General features: G+C 45.9%; 2 protein-coding genes across 2 annotated transcripts in view; both read right to left on the bottom strand.

Moving 5' to 3' along the window:
* Positions 1-283: 283 nt before the first annotated feature.
* On the bottom strand, positions 284-10,476 carry LOC307085078 (ubiquitin-conjugating enzyme E2 E1-like). The gene is made up of 6 exons (XM_079749725.1): positions 10,423-10,476; positions 9,367-9,523; positions 9,133-9,183; positions 1,797-1,929; positions 1,359-1,506; positions 284-396 (listed from the first exon to the last, which is right to left on the bottom strand). The coding sequence occupies exons 2-6, from the start codon at positions 9,507-9,509 to the stop codon at positions 299-301; spliced, it is 573 nt and encodes a 190-aa protein (XP_079605851.1). The 5' UTR covers positions 9,510-9,523; positions 10,423-10,476; the 3' UTR covers positions 284-298.
* A 3,293-nt stretch (positions 10,477-13,769) lies between these two features.
* The window catches only part of LOC307085077 (ubiquitin-conjugating enzyme E2 E2-like), a 35,689-nt gene continuing 30,649 nt past the window's right edge, over positions 13,770-18,809 (bottom strand). Inside the window, exons 5-6 of the mRNA XM_079749724.1 lie at positions 16,767-16,914; positions 13,770-14,125 (exon numbers count right to left, since the gene is read on the bottom strand). Coding sequence (XP_079605850.1) covers positions 14,028-14,125; positions 16,767-16,914 — 246 coding nt within the window. The 3' untranslated portion in view covers positions 13,770-14,027. The remainder of the gene's footprint in view (positions 14,126-16,766; positions 16,915-18,809) is intronic.

Below are 18,809 nucleotides of genomic sequence, written 5' to 3'. Positions count from 1 at the left end.
TGATCCCCTTGGATGGCACAGAGGCTCACTGAAAGAATGGCTTCACGTGTAAATCTAAATACTTCATTTGTGTAACAAATACACAAAAGAAAAGGAACAAAGAAAAAACAACTAGTACAACTAGTTCATGCAAAAACAAGGAAAACAATGTTTGAATTGGCTAGGGAAGGACAAAGCTTAATACCTCAATGATACTTTTCCTTTAACTTATCCACTTCCGGCCCTACCCACAACCCCCCCCCTAGGTCCTAGAGCTGTCTCTCCCCCCCCCCCCCCCCCCCCCCCCCCATCTCGGGCACTATGTGGCGTAGCGCTTGGTCCACTGTCTGGCTATTCTGTCGTGCTCCGGTCGGTTTGTGGTGTACTGTGTCGCGATGCTTCCCACCAGCGGGTCGGCTGTTTAAGGAGGACAACAAAATCAATAATATTTGTTAGTTGTCTCTCGAAGATCACCATTTCGTTCTCTTTGGTGGCCCATGTGGTGAAAAGAAAGCAGCGCTTCTCACACACACACACACACGTGCGCGCACACACACACACACACACACACACTGTTGGAGTGGTTTTGCCGTACCCTCTCTGGTAGAACCACAACTGCATGAAGGGAATGCCAATACTGTACAATAATGCAAATTCAAGGGCTTTCATCAGCAATTCATTTAAATTCCAATCTTTGAGATTTCCACTTAAATGTCAACATCATTTTATGCTCATTTTCCCCATCAATACAAAAAAAATTGTGCGCATGTTGAACACATCTATGAGGGCTGACAACGACTGTGTTAAACTACAATTGAAACAACGTATCTGGATTTTTTGTCTCTGAATATAACTCTTACAATTTTCAACAAATCATTTTCCCCTTTATCTAGCCTCTAGGATGGATTGCTCTTCCTTGGTTCCCCCGATGTTAACGCTGAATTTCATACATTGAATTTCGCAGCTGATTTTGGCATGTTGAATTTGGGGACGTTGAAGATATTTCAGTTGAATATTTGATTTTCACGTTGAAAAATACAGCTGAAAAAGCTTTATTGAACATTTTAAGAGATGAAGTCAGAGGCAAAAAAATCAAGATAAGTTATTTCAATGCATAAATATTCAGTGCTTAGCATTCAATGGCTTTTTATTTTCAAAATCCGATGGCACAGATTTTCTTCCATTCGATGCATTCTATATGCACTATTTAACTATGAGTATATACACACACCCTTCCTACAGTAGTCCTACAGACTAAAGGACTTCTTTGAATGTCGAACACAGGTCATTATTGTGACTCCACTGTGTGTGCATGTGTGCGCTTGCATGTGTGTGTGTGTGTGTGTATGTGTGTGTGTATGTGTGCTCCAGGTCATTACCGGGGTTGCAGTCTGTGAGCAGGGAGCAGATGGACAGCAGGACCTTGGAGATGGTGAGGGCGGGACTCCAGTTGTCCTTCAGGATGTCCAGACAGATCACCCCCTGGCTGTTGATGTTGCAGTGGTAGATCCTGGTGCGGAACGTCACCTGGGTAACACACACACACACACACACACACAAAGTTATACAATAAAACATACACTTGACAAGGTCTAATCGATCTCATGAGGCTCAAGGCAATTGACTAGAAGCGCTGGTTTTATTCCAAGTGCAACGTTGCCCTCTAGTGGTCAATTTACAGAACAACACACATTACCAGACAGCCTCATTCTCATGACAACGATAGGCCTCCTAACAGCCTGTAATGGCTGCACTCCTCCTAACTTATAGCTCAATAGACGTCGGGCTAATGTGAGGAGCATTGGTCGGAGCGTCACCTTGGGGGGTTTGAAGGGGTAGTCTGGCGTGAAGGCGATGTCCAGGAAGAAGACCCCCCCTTCGTACACCGAGCCCGGGGGGCCCAGGATGGTGGAGCGCCACTCATAGATGTTGTCCCCTTTTGGACCAGCGCTGCAGAGGGAGAAACATAATATATTTAATTAGATAACCACTATTAAAGATTGGTGTTTATGTACTCATTAGTCTTTATAATGCACCATGGCGGGGGAGAAAACAGGCTTCAATAGAGGGAATGCTCTGTTTCAATTAAAACAAAAAAGTACCAAATTAAAATTACAGACACACGAACACACACACACACACACCTTTCTTATGTGGGTCTGGGCACAATGCCCGGACTTTTAACTTGTAGTCTTATCTCGCAATCTTCCTGCTAAATTGCCCTTTTTGTTTTCTTTTCCCGTTAATTGCCACAGACTGTGTGGGTAAGTGTGAAAAACAATCATCCATTAACATATTAGCCTTGGAACCACAGGACATACCGGGGTGGGATAGACTCTTACAAGCTGTACAAGACACTGATTCAAATGCTCCCGTTAACCACACGCAGGTAATACGTCACCAGAAGCATCTCGCTCCCATGAGTTTAATACCAAAATCTAACAGAATTTGAGAACCAGAGCTTTCACCTCAGGGGGTTTTCAAACATCGTTTTTTCATCAGAGCGTGGCAATGAATTAGGTTAAGACGTTTCGATTGATGCGTTCACTGCTTATGCACTTACTTTGGAAAAGGTTACGATGATTGATTTTGCACTTGCAAACATTTACTACCAAACACAGATAAAACATTATATTTATCTTCCGAAGCGGCCAAAAAATATTAAACAACATTGTAAATAAAATCTCAGGATGCAAATCTTACGTCACATATTTTTTCGCTTAAGGGATATATAATACCTTGGAAGACCAATTGCCATAGAAAATAAGCATAGCTTAGAAAGCTTGACATATCTACCGTCCAATTTGGAGGCGAGTCATCAATAACAGTGATATTCATGTATTTTTCCCTGCACAATAACATTGATGAGTCGGGTCGTTTGAGCAGCAGTTAGGACATTCAACAAAGGGAGACACCACGCAGACCGTCGTTTCTGTTTCTCCAGCCATCAGAGGTTCAGCGGCAAACTGCTCCAACAAACCACCACGAACAGAGCCCACAGCGGAGTAAGATGAAGACCTGTTCATTCACACAAGTAATGAAGTGTAATCTGATGCATGAACCCAATCTGTATTGATTGAAAATCACAGTTTGACAAAGGGCTGGGAGCAGCTTCGCCAAATATAAAATGTTTTATAAAAGCACCTCACCTAAACAATGAATGGACTGTGTAAGGCCATTTCTACTGAGCATGAGGTGAACTAAACACTCACTACATTGAGGCCAGACAAGCCAAAACATGAGCTCATTTTCGCCCCGCTGTGCCAAACGTTTAGGAAAAATGTCCTTGCATGTCCAAACTTACATGGCGATAAAACACATTTATTCTTTGGTAAAACTACTACACGCAATGCATATGGACTATAATTAACGAAAGGAAAACATTGTTTGTCGCGGTTATGAAAACTGTCTTTGAAAACCATGGGAACCGATACTAATAATATTACCATATATACCTACATATGACATACTGTATATCAAAATATTACCATATGGTAATATTATTACGCGTTCATGCAGACATGCGTGTGAGTCAGTTTTGGTATTCTGTTTCTGGCACAGACCGGGTCTGGATAGTGTTGTCAGGATACAGTTGCTGCATCGGCATCCTTATCAACCTATTTTCTGTGTGTGTGCGTGTGCGTGTGCGTGTGTGTGTGTGTGTGTGTGTGTGTGTGTGTGTGTCTCTCTGTGGGGATGTGTATCTTTGTCTGTGTGTGTGTGTCACACAGATTCCTGGCTTGTCTATTTTTTTTTTTTTACTTTATCCCAAAACGATTCTGGATTCAGTTAATGCTTTAAAAGAAAGGTTAAAGCGAAGCTAAGGTTAAGTTAAAGCCAATACGTCAGCCAAAGCGGTGCACGGCATCTGTGAATGTTCAGCAGTGGAAAGTCAAGCTGTTTGTCAGAAACTCGGTGAGAGCATCTGGATTGAAGCATTCACTCCCGTGCCTCTTTGGTGGAAGTTTAACTTCAGACTCACTGAAATCGCAGCGGGATGTACGACACGCAAGTCTCGATTTCAACTGCGAGGGCTCACATTGCTTACATGGTGTTTCTAAAAAAAAACACAGAAAAGTAAAGCTAAAAACAGTAGCTCCACTTAAGGCATTAGCCACCAGAGCTATGCAGTACCTCTAAACAATCATCTTGAATTAGCGCAGCCTGCCTGTCTTCAATGGACCCCTCGAGGTATTGCAAACAATCATTGCGATTCAGAGCCAATCCTAAGAGGCTCAGTAACAGCCATGCTGCTGCAGCCTCCATCGTAGCTCTGGTCAGGTTCTGAAAACCCACCAGGCAGTAGGGAGATAGTCAGGAAGTGAAAGCCAAGGTGCTCCCTTCGTAGGGACAAAGAACCAGAAGACAGGGGAAACTCCGCTAACACTATTAGGTATGTCAAACTCTACAATATGTAAATGTGGCCACCCCTTCTCCCACAAGTGATCCGTCAGGTTCACTGACAAGGACATGACCCATCAGCCCAAGGCTCCGGTTCACCAGAGAACACAGACACACACACACACACACTCTTCCGCAGATGATTTAATATCCAGGACTAGCGATGAGAAGTATTAGAACAATCCAATCGATTTCTCCCCCCCCCTTTGAGACAGCAAACATCAGACTATAAGTTATGATTGACATCAGAAATGCTCAAGTAAGTAAGTAAGTAAGTAAGTAAGTAAATTACTTCCAATTATGTTATTAGGGGTTAGTGCATTAAGCAACGGAAAATGATGTTCCAATAAATCCAATACAATCTCACAATTTCCAGGGATCGATTTCTTTCTGTTCCTTCAAGCCGATTGGTCCAACGTGTCAGAGCGTCGCCACAGCGGGTCTAGTCGACTACCTCTGGTCTACATTGCCAAGTGGGTAAGCGATGAATGTACACTCACGTTTCGACCGCACTGCAGCTGAATGAAGCTATGGTGCTTCAGGCTTTGAGGAAGTAGGAACTACACCAAACAGCCAGAGGGTTTCAGACCACGCCCCTACAGGCCTGATTGCTTCCAGTGCAGAGTGTATAAGCCGACTTTACGATTAATATTAGTGTACATTTGAGATTTTGTTGGCAAGATATTCAATAGGTGTGTTGGCCCTCATTATAACCAACAGGAGTGGGTTAAAGAAGGTCCACATGCTAAATCGGGAGGAATAAAAACAACTTATTGTCAAATCGTCACAGATCTCATGGCGGCCTCAAAGGTATAGCACGGTGTGCGCGCGCACGTGTCTGTGTGACTACCCACAAAAGCACCAACGGTGCCAGACACGTCCTCTCTGGGGAGCAAGGCTTTTTATAGATGCAAAAAAGCTTCACACACACACACACACACACACACACACACACACACACACACACACACACACACACACACACACACACACACACACACACACACACACACACACACACACACACACACACACCTTGGTAAGGATCTGATGGGACAGGACGGACCGCTGGCAGTCTCCCAGCACTGTAACAACAAGCCTTTCTCTCTCTCTCTTTCTGTTCTTACCCCAGCCAGCCAGCCCCCCCCCCCCTCCCCCCCCCCGTGCAGTACTCACATGATGCTCAGATGGTTAACTACAGCCCTAGGGTCGGGACATAGGAATGGTTCTCAAGACTCTTTTTCACACCTCAAGTTCTGCCTTCTCATGGACAAAGAAAAAGGCCAAACTCAATGAGAGGAGGGCTGCGTCTCAACCAGAACCTAAAAACTCATGAGCCGCAAATCGTGGCTCCAATGGCAAAAGATAAGAAAAACAAATATATCGGCTTCAGCTGGTTTCATTAGGATAAGTAAATGATTACGTTCAATTTCCCTGACTTCTTTCCAAATGAATTTACATTTTACCCAAGAAGCAGTTCAATGATCATTTTATTGTAAACGGCAGCGACAGATGTTCCCTGATGATTCCAATTGTTACAGTGTCTGTCTGTCTGTCTGTCTCGGTGTGACCCTGGAGCCCCCACATCTTTGACTCCCCACCCGCCCTCCCATCACAAGCAAGAAATGGCGTCAGCTGTAACGTACGTCCATCAATATTAATCCGCTGAGGCTCATCTCATTGCTTATTTATACACAATTATGGGTGTCACCAGGGCGGGGGGACACACCAGGAGGAAGCGTTCCACAATTGCAACAATTCCTGACGATTGTGTGCAAGGGTTTGGTAAACCACAACGTACTCTGAACAGTCAGGCATCCTTTAACCGGTGCAACAACATAGATTGTCATCCCATTTCTCTCAAAATGGAGACACACCTCAGCCCTTCAAACCACACGTCTCGTTGAACAAACAACACCACGTAAGAGGTTAATAACCGCCACGATGACAATCAAAAGGAGTCCCGAGAGATGTGTTTGAAAAACCACCTGGGGATAGTTGAGCTGCCACCACCACCAACACCCCCCTACTCGCTGTCAATCTGTATTTTCAATTGTCATGAGCCCCTGACGGGAATGTAAGGAATCCAAGTCAGGCAGCTAAAGGCAACGTCTTGACTAGGGGAGGAGGAGGAGGAGGAGGAGGAAGGGTTGTGGTGGAGGAGGAAGGAGGGTTGGGGAGGAGGAGGAGGGGGGGGGGGGTTGTGGAGGAGGAAGAGGAAGAGGTTGTGAGAGACAAGTCATTTACTTAAAGTTATCGTTGACTAACAAGAATAATATCGGTTCAAGTGTTCCGAAACAACGACTTTGTAATCATGTGCATATCAGGGTACACTGTGTACATAGAAACTGCATGTTAACCAACAGCCAGGGGGGCAAATGGTGTGGGCATTAAAAAATAATTGAATTGATTTTACAAAGCCTGTGGGCTATAGGATTATACTTTAATTGCCTATATATGAATAAGTCATCCAACAGCACTAAGCAAGACAGGAAAGCATTCCCCACCCCCCCAAAAAATGATCTTCTTTTTAAAAGTAGTACAAAATAATCAGTGTCACACCACAGTTGCACCATTCAGATCCATACAGAGGCCCATATCACTGCTCAACACAAAAAACAAACAGTTTAACTCCATTGCAATAACAGGAACCTTGGAGATCATAAAGTAGGCTTCTGATGAGACACGTCCATTCAGCAGTGGTGGTGACTAATATAGGAGAGGCACTGAGTGATGCCAGGACACTCTCGACACCACAAGTGAAACTGCGATCACATGTGATATTCAACTAAAAGGCTATCAGTGGATGAAAATAGACAACCGCAACGCAATAATCCTATCACTTGCGTCCAAAAAGAAACGCGTGTTTCAAAACGTAGAGAATCTTACTATCAATGTTGATCTGGTCGAAGCAGTGTCCGCTCCGTCTCCCGGCCATAGTGCCAGGCGATGGTCAACAGACACGGCTGACCTGAACGATGACAACAAGTGGGCTTTCACCCCCTCAGACACCGCTCTCGCAGCACAGGCTGAGCAGCAGCGCTGCTGTGTCGTGTCGACTGCAGGTCAGCCGTTTCACACCTCCAACCCCCCAAACCAGACGCCCGCTTCCACACTAACCGTTCTGTCATGCGCAGGTGGAGACTTTTTTTTTTTTTTACATTATTTTATTTTTATTGCAGCCCCTGAGCACTGTTACAGTCTCAATGGGCTTCGCGGCCAACCTTTTTATAAACACACACCCCCCTAGCCCCCCCAAACAGCTTAAAGGGAATGTAATTCTCAAGGAGGAAACCTTGGGAAGGAACACAGAAAGACAGATCCTTTCTTCCAGGGATGGTTACAATGAGTACAATGGGTGCAACAAAGCGCAGACATAACAGCACAACAAACAAACACAGGGGAATCCAATTAAGCTTACTTTGAATCCATTCATCCATTCATTATTGGATCGGGTAACACCATCTTTAGTGATCATGAAGTGAATGTTTATGGGCTCTTTTCTGACAGGACACTCCTCAACTAATCTTTTTATCTTGAGCAAGTGATGCGTTTATGATGCAGGAAAAACAACAACTCACACGTCAAATAAAAGATATAAAAGATTATGCTTCAGTCACTGCAATCCTATCAGTGACCATTGAATAGCAATATCCTTATGACACACTAATAACACCAGTGAGGCCCTTCCTATCGCGCGGTTCAGACAATAAAGTATTTGTATTCCTACAAAAACGTCGTCCCAGCTCCCTGTCCAATGACTTTCCATGATTTATGAAGGCAAAACATGATGAAACATTACACACACTCAATAACCTGCCCTGCCTGTCCGTCTTCCCCCATCCCTAATGTAATCAGTCAATATGCTTGTGAATCTCAAAAGGCGAGGACAATGAACGCTAGGTTAGCTGGACTGAATGGGAATACATGGGGAAAATATAGGCTTATATTCGGTGAGAGGCAAGACACAATCAGAGGTTGGCAGACGCAATTCACTGATATTCCTCGACTTTTCCTCAACTATGGATGATGAATCAAGTTCCCAGACTTTCCCTGTCTGGAATTGCAAATTTCAAGACATTCCATACATTGTCCGGAAAACCCTGTAGGGAACACAGGTCCTAAAGCCAGCCCTCCAGCTACACTGTTCCATCCAGATGGCCCCTACCCTGGCTCATGCAAGAGGGAGTCAAAGTAAGCATAGTTCACCTGTGAGCAGAGAATATCCCTAGCTATCTACATCACCCACACACACACACACACAAAGGCAGAAACGTCCATCACCACATAATAACCTCAACCGATTAAGTGCTCTGCTTGCCTTCACAGACAGCGATAGCTTTTACTACAACAGTACATGTGAGCATGTGCAAACACACACACACACACACACACACACACACACACACACACACACACACACACACACACACACACACACTTTGTGAACAGCAACCCAGAAGCTCTTTGAAGTTCCACAAGAAGGGTACCTGCTGTTCTCAGCAGTCAGGAAATAACACACACATATTCATCTATACTTCATTTACTCACACACACACACACACACACACACACACACACACACACACACACACACACACACACACACACACACACACACACAGACACACACACACACACTGCAGGGAAATACATGAGTGAACCACAAAATAGCAGGTCCACTTCGGTCCTTCAAATCAGGGGAGGATGAAAAAACGGGTCACCCATAAATAGAGCACCAATTCCAAGTACCTGCAGTTAGGCGGCGGGTCCAACGTAATGTCCGCCAACTCCTTCTGGATCCTGCCACAAAAAAAAATCAAACAACCTTTATTTATTTCTGTTCAGATCCAGGATCCAGTTTTAAATTGCATTCCCATGACTCAATTCAACACGACGTGGGCCAAGGTCTGCAAAGTGTTTGCTCTCAGCAGGTGATTTGTTTTTCCCCTCCGAGAAGGAAGGATGTGATGTTCAGATCCGTACCTTTTCGCGCTGGTCGACAAGAGTTTGGAAGTCTTGCTCATGCTGGCTTTGCTTTCTCGTTTCTTGGGGGTGCTTATCTCTAGAGTTGACGACGAGAAGGAAGACGAAGAGCTTGTGCTGGCACGCGAATCTTCATCAGACATACCGATCCTATGGGCTACGGGGTGCATAGGAAGGAAGGGAGAATTCGGCATGGGGAGGACATGACATGGACATGACATTGTCTAGCATTATAAACACGAATTGTTGCGACGAAAAAACCCATCGCTCGATTCAGTCAATAAACACCTTGACGTGTTCATACCTCGGTGGCGTGCAGCAGACAATGCAGATCACCGATTGGTTATTGTTATGTCGGACAACATATCACTTAACAACTAAAGGCTTTTAATTTGCTGGGAGCATTGGCTTCGTTCTCGGAGCACCGGTCTGATGAGCGACCTCAGCTAATGTTTGCGCTCAGGCGTTATTTTTAGCTTTTGTTTGGCTGCGACAAAAGCGATCATTTGAGGGGGAGAAAAACTAAACTGTAGGGAAGCAAAGGGGCTGTGTCCAACACTGTAAAGCAATGCACGGTCAGAGACGAGCTGATAACAATAACCCGACAGAAAAAGCAGAAATAATCAATGGGGCGATGTCGCATTCGACACAGGGATCCCCCCCCCCCTCCTCCCTCATCCTCCCCACTTCATCTGAACAATTTTTTACAGGCAAATGAAACTTTCACCGACAGCTCCGAGAATGGCTCGTTCATGCTGTCATCCAACACCAAACCTGTGCGTGAATCCAAACTAAATACAAACCCCACAGCGAGGAATGGATGGTGTCGTTTCACTTCTTTTTTTTCCTCTCATTGCATACATCCGTCGACATACAAAACTGATCTCAGTGCAGCCACCCATAGGATGGACCGATTATTTAAATCCCCCCCTGCTCCCCACCTCCGACGGCAACGGAGACACAACAGTGGTCCGATCATTTGCTAGAACCATTAACTTGGTCGGCATACATATCATATATCACGCGATTACATTGCAAACATTTGGTATTCGATACCTTCTCTTTGTGTCCGCGAGTGCCTCCGTCGCCTGGACGCGTGCCTTTCGCCTCTCGGAGAGCGGAAGTGCTGCTGCTGGTGCAACAGACACACACCAAGACAGATCCTAGGGCCGATGGGATCTATTGGGCACACATGCCAAGTTGAACCCAGTATCCGATTCAATTAAACCCTCGTTGAAATGGTTATTTCATTTTATTCGTATTGAATGACCTTTGGTTTTAACGTGTTCATTCAACGAGAGGATATTAAAAGCTAGGTTTAACGCCCCCCCCCCATGCGTCCGTCCCATTGTTGTCCACTGGATTGGTGTCACTCACACGTTTGTTGTGTTTTTAAGGGATTATATGTAGTCTCGGGTTGTGGTTGTGATTATTGGTTGAACACGGGATCAAGCCGGTTTAGGAGAAGTTGGACGGAGACAAGCGACTGATAAGCCGGTTTAGGAGAAGTTGGACGGAGACAAGCGACTGATGGCGAATTTTAAAGGTCCCATGACATACCACCAGGTGTGGTGTCATTAGCCTTTATAAGCAGTTTTGGAAATCTGCCCCTTATGACATCACAGGTGGGCGTGTCCACCTAGATGTGTGCTGGATAGATCAGTCTACCAGCCTACCCAGTGGACTTTAGCAAACGTTGCTCATCTATCCGTCACACATCTAGGTGGACACGCCCTCCTGTGATGTCATAAGGGGCAGATTTCCAAAACGGCTTGCAGCGGCTAATCACACCACACCTGGTGGCATGTCATGGGACCTTTAAGAGATTGGTCGACCCAGGCCTATCTATCTATCTATCTATCTATCTATCTATCTATCTATCTATCTATCTATCTATCTATCTATCTATCTATCTATCTATCTATCTATCTATCTATCTACCTACCTACCTACCTACCTACCTACCTACCTACCTACCTACCTACCTACCAACCTACCTACCTACCTACCTACCTACCTACCTACCTACCTACCTACCTACCTATCTATCTATCTATCTATCTATCTATCTATCTATCTATCCATCTATCAGGTTCTAAAGCCTATTCATATAATAATAACAATAATAATTAATGCATTGCATCTGTACAAGGCACCCAAATTGCTTTACACACACACACACACACCCCAATGTACATGCCATACATACCAACCACCCATCCACACACACACATACACACACACACACACACACACCAACATACATGCCATACATACAGGGGTGTAGCCAGGGGGGGGCCATGGCCCCCCCTGGTCAGAGGTTGGCCACCCCGCTGCCCCCCGCCACTATTAGTTTGATCTAACTTTGACTTATCATTCTTATGATATCATTCTCCCCCCCCCCCCCCCCCCCCCCCCCCCCCCCTTGACAATCAAGCATCCCCCCGTTGACAATCAAATGCCACCCCAAATATAAGACTGGCCTGAGCTGGCAACCACAGTAATAAAATCCTGGCTACGCCCCAGCATACATACCAACCATCCATCCATCCACACACACACACACACACACACACACACACACACACACACACACACACACACACACACACACACACACACACACACCATACTTCCAGATGTAAGGCCATGTCTTAATCATATCTCTCTCAAGTCCAGATGCAGTAAACAATAATCCGTCCGTCTGTGGCCGTCTCCTTCATAGTGCCCCTGCGTCTCCCAGTCAACCGTAATTAACCAGTCCTCCTGCTCCTCTTCACAACACATATTTAAGGCCCCGGCGAACAACAGTGCTCCCCGAATTTGAAGCAGACACAAAGAATCACACGTCCTTTAACTTTATGACCCATTGTTGATCGTATAGGATTGGCAATGAAAAACAGAATGGCTCTAGCTATCCTTTCGGTCATTATCGTTGCCTTAGAACCTGAACCTCACAGTTGTTGTTGGCTGTTGGCCTTCATAACGAAATGTGAGGTTTCTGGCAGGTTTGCCGTTTGCAAAAACCTGCAACACATTAAGGCGTAGCTTTCCGTCCAGACACCAAGAATTGGCATAACGTCTGTGTAACCGCGGCAGGGGTTAAACGTGTGGTTGTGTAACATTGCAAGCCGTGCATGGTTTTCGTGGTGTGGATTAACCTAAATCAATTTACCCTTTGGGTAGGTCTGAGTCATGGCAGCTATTTCCATTTTGGAACGGGTTTATGAAGGTGTTTGGAAAACGCACACAAAAGGTTAAGGCACTCGGTTCATTAACATCGCAGGGAATGTGGCTATTCAGCCTTGACACTTTTTTTTTTGGTGAAATGACAGCCGAGCTTTAAATACGAAGTATGATGAGATGATGATGATAGTGTTTCCCGGAAAACACAAATGACGTGTCATCCTACCAGGCGTGCAAGCAAGTTCTTTCAATCATTTCAGTCTCAAAAGAGGGGCGAGTCCTGCCCTGTTATCATTCAAACGTCTGCCGAGTGCCAATAGAAGCATTTACTTGACAGTCGTCCAACGTGCCCATATTCAGGGAAATCGCATTGTAGTACAACACTCACACACACACACACACACACACACACACACTAAAACAATTATGAGAGAATGAAGCAACAACAGTCCCCGGTCACGTTTACAAGCCAGTGTTTAATTGAATATTCAAGAGCATGTATTCACACGAGGCATTATGTACAGCAAGCCACCGCTTCCATGTCAAAAACGTTGCCATTTGCAAGACCCAAGCTGGGTTTGCAGTGTGGCCCATTTGATCTTTCTGAACAAAAAAGAAAAAAACGAACAAACCAAAGAATATGGAAGCGGCTGAAGTCTCTCACCCGTGCGGTCGCTCCACATCCAAACAGTAACATGGCCAGCGCATGAGAATGAATCCTGCTGTCATGCAATAATATGTCCAAAGAGGAGTTGTTTGAAAAATAACATTAAAATAGAGATGACAACAAAATAAATCAAAACTAAACAGACAAATATATCGCACTTGAAGATGGTGGTGGGGGGTAGCAAGCAGAGAGAGAGAGAGAGAGAGAGAGAGAGGTGTCGAGAATAATAGAATGATGTTATAAACAATGCAGTAACAGTTAAAAACAACAAACGACGACACCGGCACCATCACCATCATCATCGTCGTCTTCAACAACTTTTACATCAGCAACAGCAACGGTAACAACAACAACATCAACAGCAAACAACAACAAGAACAAGAACAGTATTAAAGCTTTTCATGACCATATCAACATTCAGCGTATTGGAAAATACAATCCCCAATAGACTCTGTATAAAAAAAGAAGCTTTCAAGTCAGCATGGAACAATTAACAGTTCGCCTTCACCCCCCCCCCCCCCCCCCCCCCCCCCCCCACCCTCATCCAATCAAAACGTCTGCAGTGGTCAACGTCTGGGTGTGCTTCCACAGATTAGATTCTGAGGGGCCGGTGTGTGTGTGTGTGTGTATGTGTGTGTGTGTGTGTGTGTGTGTTTGTGTGTGTGTGTGTGTGAGTATGGGGGTTGTGGGGCTTGAGGTGTGCGTGTGTGTCTGTGTGAGGGGGAGGGGGAGGGGGAAAGGGGCGGGGGGGGGAGGAGTTGTGGTCCGAAAACAGACGGGCCAGGGGGTGTAGGGGGTCCCCCAGAGTCTATGTGGCGTAGCGCTTGGTCCACTGTTTGGCTATCCTGTCGTGCTCCGCTCTGTTGGTCAGGTACTGTGTGGCGATGCTGCCCACCAGCGGGTCCGCTGTTGGGGGGGAGAAAAAGGGGAAAAGAGAGATATGGAACAACAGTTAGACAACTGTGTGTGTGTGTGTGTGTGTGTGTGTGTGTGTGTGTGTGTGTGTGTGTGTGTGTGTGTGTGTGTGTGTGTGTGTGTGTGTGTGTGTGTGTGTGTGCGTGCGTGCGTGCGTGTGCGTGTGCGTGCGTGCGCCTGCCTGCGTGCGTGTGAACAATGCGAAACACTGTAGGAACCAAAGAAAAAAAAGTTTCACATTTAAACTGGCATTCTCTTACTTGAGCCGAGAGCGGATCATGTGAAGCCCTGCAGCAAACACAAGCAGGCCTTCAGGTCAAAGCCTGGCTGAACCACAGCACACAACAAACCCTGGACCTACTAGGCTTTAAATCCACGTGCCAGTGATGAAGTGTCTTTCGGTCTGTGTATGTTGTATTGGTGTATACATGTGTAGTGTGTGTGTTTGTGTGTGTGTCTCAATGGAGTGATTGCCTGTCGCTGTGTTGATGCAAGATTGACCACGTGACATGCCGTGAGTCAACAACACGGATGATTATAAATTCCCACGGCTCCTCTATTGATTTTGCCCTTGTGTGTGAATGTGTGTGCGTATGTGTGTCTTGGGGGGAGGGGGCGGGAGAAGGGCGCATGATTTACATGGTTGTCGCACACCATCTTCGTGACCTCTCAGCAGAGGAGGCTTGTGTCTAAATGGCGTTTGGCTAATCTGAGCTGCCTCAATGGTTTCATCTCTCTAGTGGGCAGTGGGTGAGAGCAGACAGTACAGGGGAAGGGAGAGAGACAGAGAGAAAGAGAGAGAGAGAGAGAGAGAGAGAGAGAAAGAGAGAAGAGAGAGCGAGAGAGAGAGAGAGATCAAGAGCGAGAGCAAGAGAGACAGAAAAGAGACAGAGAGAGAAAGAGAGAGAGAGAGAGAGAGAAAGAAGTGATCGGCTCTTACATTCACCAAAAAGGTCTCCCACTCCCTCCGCCCACTGAAGCAACCATTGTTATCCTATCCTCTGCCCCCCCCCACCCTACCCCTCCCCCTTTGTGTTCCTCTCCTCACCATCTTCTTTCATCTCTTCTCATTTCCCGCCTAAAACACCTTCTGATTTGTGGTTCTTTCAGTCTTTTAACAATCTCTCCACCACAGCGCCACCCTACCTCTTCCCCTTCCTTTGTCTTCTCCTGCGTCTCATTTTCCCTTGCGTTAGTAATCTCGCTGAACCTCTGAAAACCCTTCTCTACTCATATCTGCAAATGTGAGCCGGCAGCTGGCTTCACACGCTCCGCAGAATCCCTCCCAGACATCAATTGTATCTCAGTACCCGTCATAGAGCATTAATGCTCTACGATTACGGTTCTTTTAGCGATTAGAAAAGGGCATGAGATAACATACGTAAACGGGGACATTAAAGAGCGAAAAAAAAAAGCACTGAGATCGGTCCTGAAATAGTTGAGTTGTCTGTTCACAATGAAAAGTTGTTTCAAAGCCATTTCACATGGCGTCGACGGCAGTGTGGGGCGCGTTAGCTCAGCATTGCATCACCGTGCTTTGACTTTAACGCGCGGTAGCGTGCTCGCTCACGTGCACGACGGTGGAACATCATGAGCTCAGCAGTCTTAGAGATTTAGTCGAGAGCCAGTTCACACCTGGCACTTAGCTTAATGCCAGTGTTGAATTAAACAAGGATTTTCATATACACCATTAGATTTAGATACTTCTTTGTTTATTCCTTTTCAGCCATAGGATTTTCTGCAGAAACATTCTGGGAAGAAATCCATCTTGAAGGACAGTTTTTGCATTTTTTTATCACAAGCGACAGACTCAGTCCTAACTCCAAAGCAGTTGGGGCTGTGCTGGTAATTGTGGCGGAATTTAACATGATAAGCTTTAAAGAAAGTAAACGCTGTAGCCTCGTCCCTGAACCTTTTCCCCCTGCCTATATTGAGGAGCATGGGCCCGATATTGATTCATTTACGGGGGCGTAATAAAATATAAAAGAACGCTTTGTGTCTCGCTTTTTCATGGCCACTACGCTGAATGAGTGACATCTAAATGGTCAAAGTATTATGAAGTGTGGTGTTGAATCAAGTAAATTATTGTTCCGGCCTTGAAGGGCAGAATTATTATATTCTTTTATGAAAGAAAATAAATAAGAAACAGCAGTCCAATGTTCATGGAGAAGCCCCTGTGTGTGTGTGTGTGTGTGTGTGTGTGTGTGAGTCAGAGGACCAGGTCTGTCGCTTATAAAAATGTAATAAAATAGTCCTTCAAGATGGCTCTCTTCCCAGGATTTGTCTGCAGAAAATGGAATTAACATAAAAATTGAAATATCTAAATATAAATGCGTATAGAAAAATCCTGTTTAATGAAACACTGACATTAAGCTGGGTGTGTGTGTACAAGGACCTGTGCACGTGTGTTTGTGAATGCACGTGTGTGTGTGTGTGTGTGTTTGTGTGTGCACTCTTGTGTCTGTGTGCTCTTGTGTCTGTGTGTGTGTGTGTGTGTGCGTTTGCTCTTGTGTCCGTGTGCTCTTGCGTCTGTGTGTGTGTGTGTGTTTGTGTGCGCGCGTTTGCGTATGCTCTTGTGTGCGTGTGCTCTTGCATGTGTGTGTGTGTGTGTATGTGCGCTGCAGGTCATTACCGGGGTTGCAGTCTGTGAGCAGGGAGCAGATGGACAGCAGGACCTTGGAGATGGTGAGGGCGGGACTCCAGTTGTCCTTCAGGATGTCCAGACAGATCACCCCCTGGCTGTTGATGTTGCAGTGGTAGATCCTGGTGCGGAACGTCACCTGGGTAACACACAGGTAGGCAGCGGGGACATTAGTTATATATATAGATATATATATACACATACATACATACACACACACACACACACACACACAAACACACACACACTCACAAAGACACTCCCACAAACACACAGTGGCACACAGGCAGATCAAGCCGACTGTTATAATTCATAGTTTGTCCTTATTTTAGTCTGCATCAAACAAACTGAAAATAACCCTGCGTCGTCTGTCAATACAAATATAGCACTACATCTTTTTATAAACACAAACACAATACACATTTGCCTAGCGTGAAGGGAAACGTCCTCTTCGTCGTGTAATATATGTGCAGGGGCTATGCACACAGTGCACAAAATTGCCCCCCCCGCATAATAAAGATGATACAGTGAGAGGTTTAGAGCTGGGTGCTCTGCATGCCGAGAACGTTCACGGGAGTGTGAGGAATTTTAAAACGGCTGCCCCCTTTTCCTTTCTTGCACGCTTTCGCTCTCGTACTGGTACATAATCAAGAGCATTTCTCCCCGTTAGATCGGAATCACCGAACTGAGCACATCCGCTCACCGCCTGACACTGTGTTGTATCACATCGTCCTTCTTCACACACATCAACAGAAAACCACCAATCGTATCCTTTTGATCCCTGCAAAATCCATAGTTGTGTAGCGTTGACGAGAGACCTGCCTGACGGACCTGAGACGGATAGAAGTTATTATGACTCAAGGCAGGTAAAAGTAACAGCCTTCCGCGCCCCGTAATTGAGCCTGGTGGAGGTGTGGGGAGGCATTAGTCATACGTCAATAACAAACGGCAACGGCGGTACCTTGCAATGTGAGCGCAACCCTCAGCAACATTTACGTCAGATTTTTTAATAGACCCACTTTTGAAACACTTTATATATATATATAAATATATATTTATACACCCACACACCTCCCCACACACACACACACACCACACCCGTGCACGTGTATGCGTGTGTAAGCGTGCGTGTGTGTGTCTGTGCGTGCGTGTCTGTGTGTGCGTGCATATGCCTGCGTATGCCTACCAATGCTTCTGTGTGCGCGTGCGTGGATCTCTATGCGTGTGTATGAACGTGTATGCATGTGTATGCGTGCGTGTGAGCCATTTACGCTTACTACCTGTATTACTGCGATCAAGTACTGCAGCAGCTGCATCGGTGCATGGCCTTTTATGGTGTACTCAAGAGTGTTTAGGGGTTGCGGCTGCCATTTTACAAGGTGGAAAATAAAGCGGATTGATGTCCTTGCTGCCATTATTAACTAAGTAAGCCCCCGCCCCCTCCCACACCCACAGCCGTCCCCTCTCCAGCATCCGAATCCCTGTGATGGCCTCTCAAACCTCCCCATGCCGAGGAGTTCCTGGTGATTCCTGTATGGATTGGAGGATCGGCTCACTGACACACGCACGCACGCACGCACGCACACCAAACACACACACACACACACACACCAAACACACAAACACCCTAACCCTGTAAGGATCAGAGGAGTGCTCATTGACACAAGCACACACACACACATGCACGCACACATATATGCACACACTGACATGTGTGTGTGTGTGTGTGTGTGTGTGTGTGTGTGTGTGTGTCAATGTGTGTGTGTGTGTGTCAATGTGTGTGTGCGTGCGTGCATGCGTGTGTCAGTGACATCCGCCCTTGAGCAAGGCGAAGCGGGAGGCTGACTCAGGGGACAAAAGGCAGGCACCTCATTAGTGAGCCGGCGTGGTGACCTCTGCCCAGAGAGCAGCACAGACGCCATACAAGTTAGGAGCTGGAGGAGACTTCACCACTAGTTGTTGTTTCAGAGGAGGATGGGAGGGGATCCTCTTCGTAATGAGATACAAAGAACTCACAGGACCCCCCCCCCCCAG

This window comes from Pollachius pollachius (assembly GCF_949987615.1).
Source record: "Pollachius pollachius genome assembly, chromosome: 13".
NCBI lineage: Eukaryota > Metazoa > Chordata > Actinopteri > Gadiformes > Gadidae > Pollachius > Pollachius pollachius.
The sequence above is the reverse complement of the archived record's forward strand: the minus strand, read 5'-3'. Positions and strand labels throughout refer to the sequence as shown.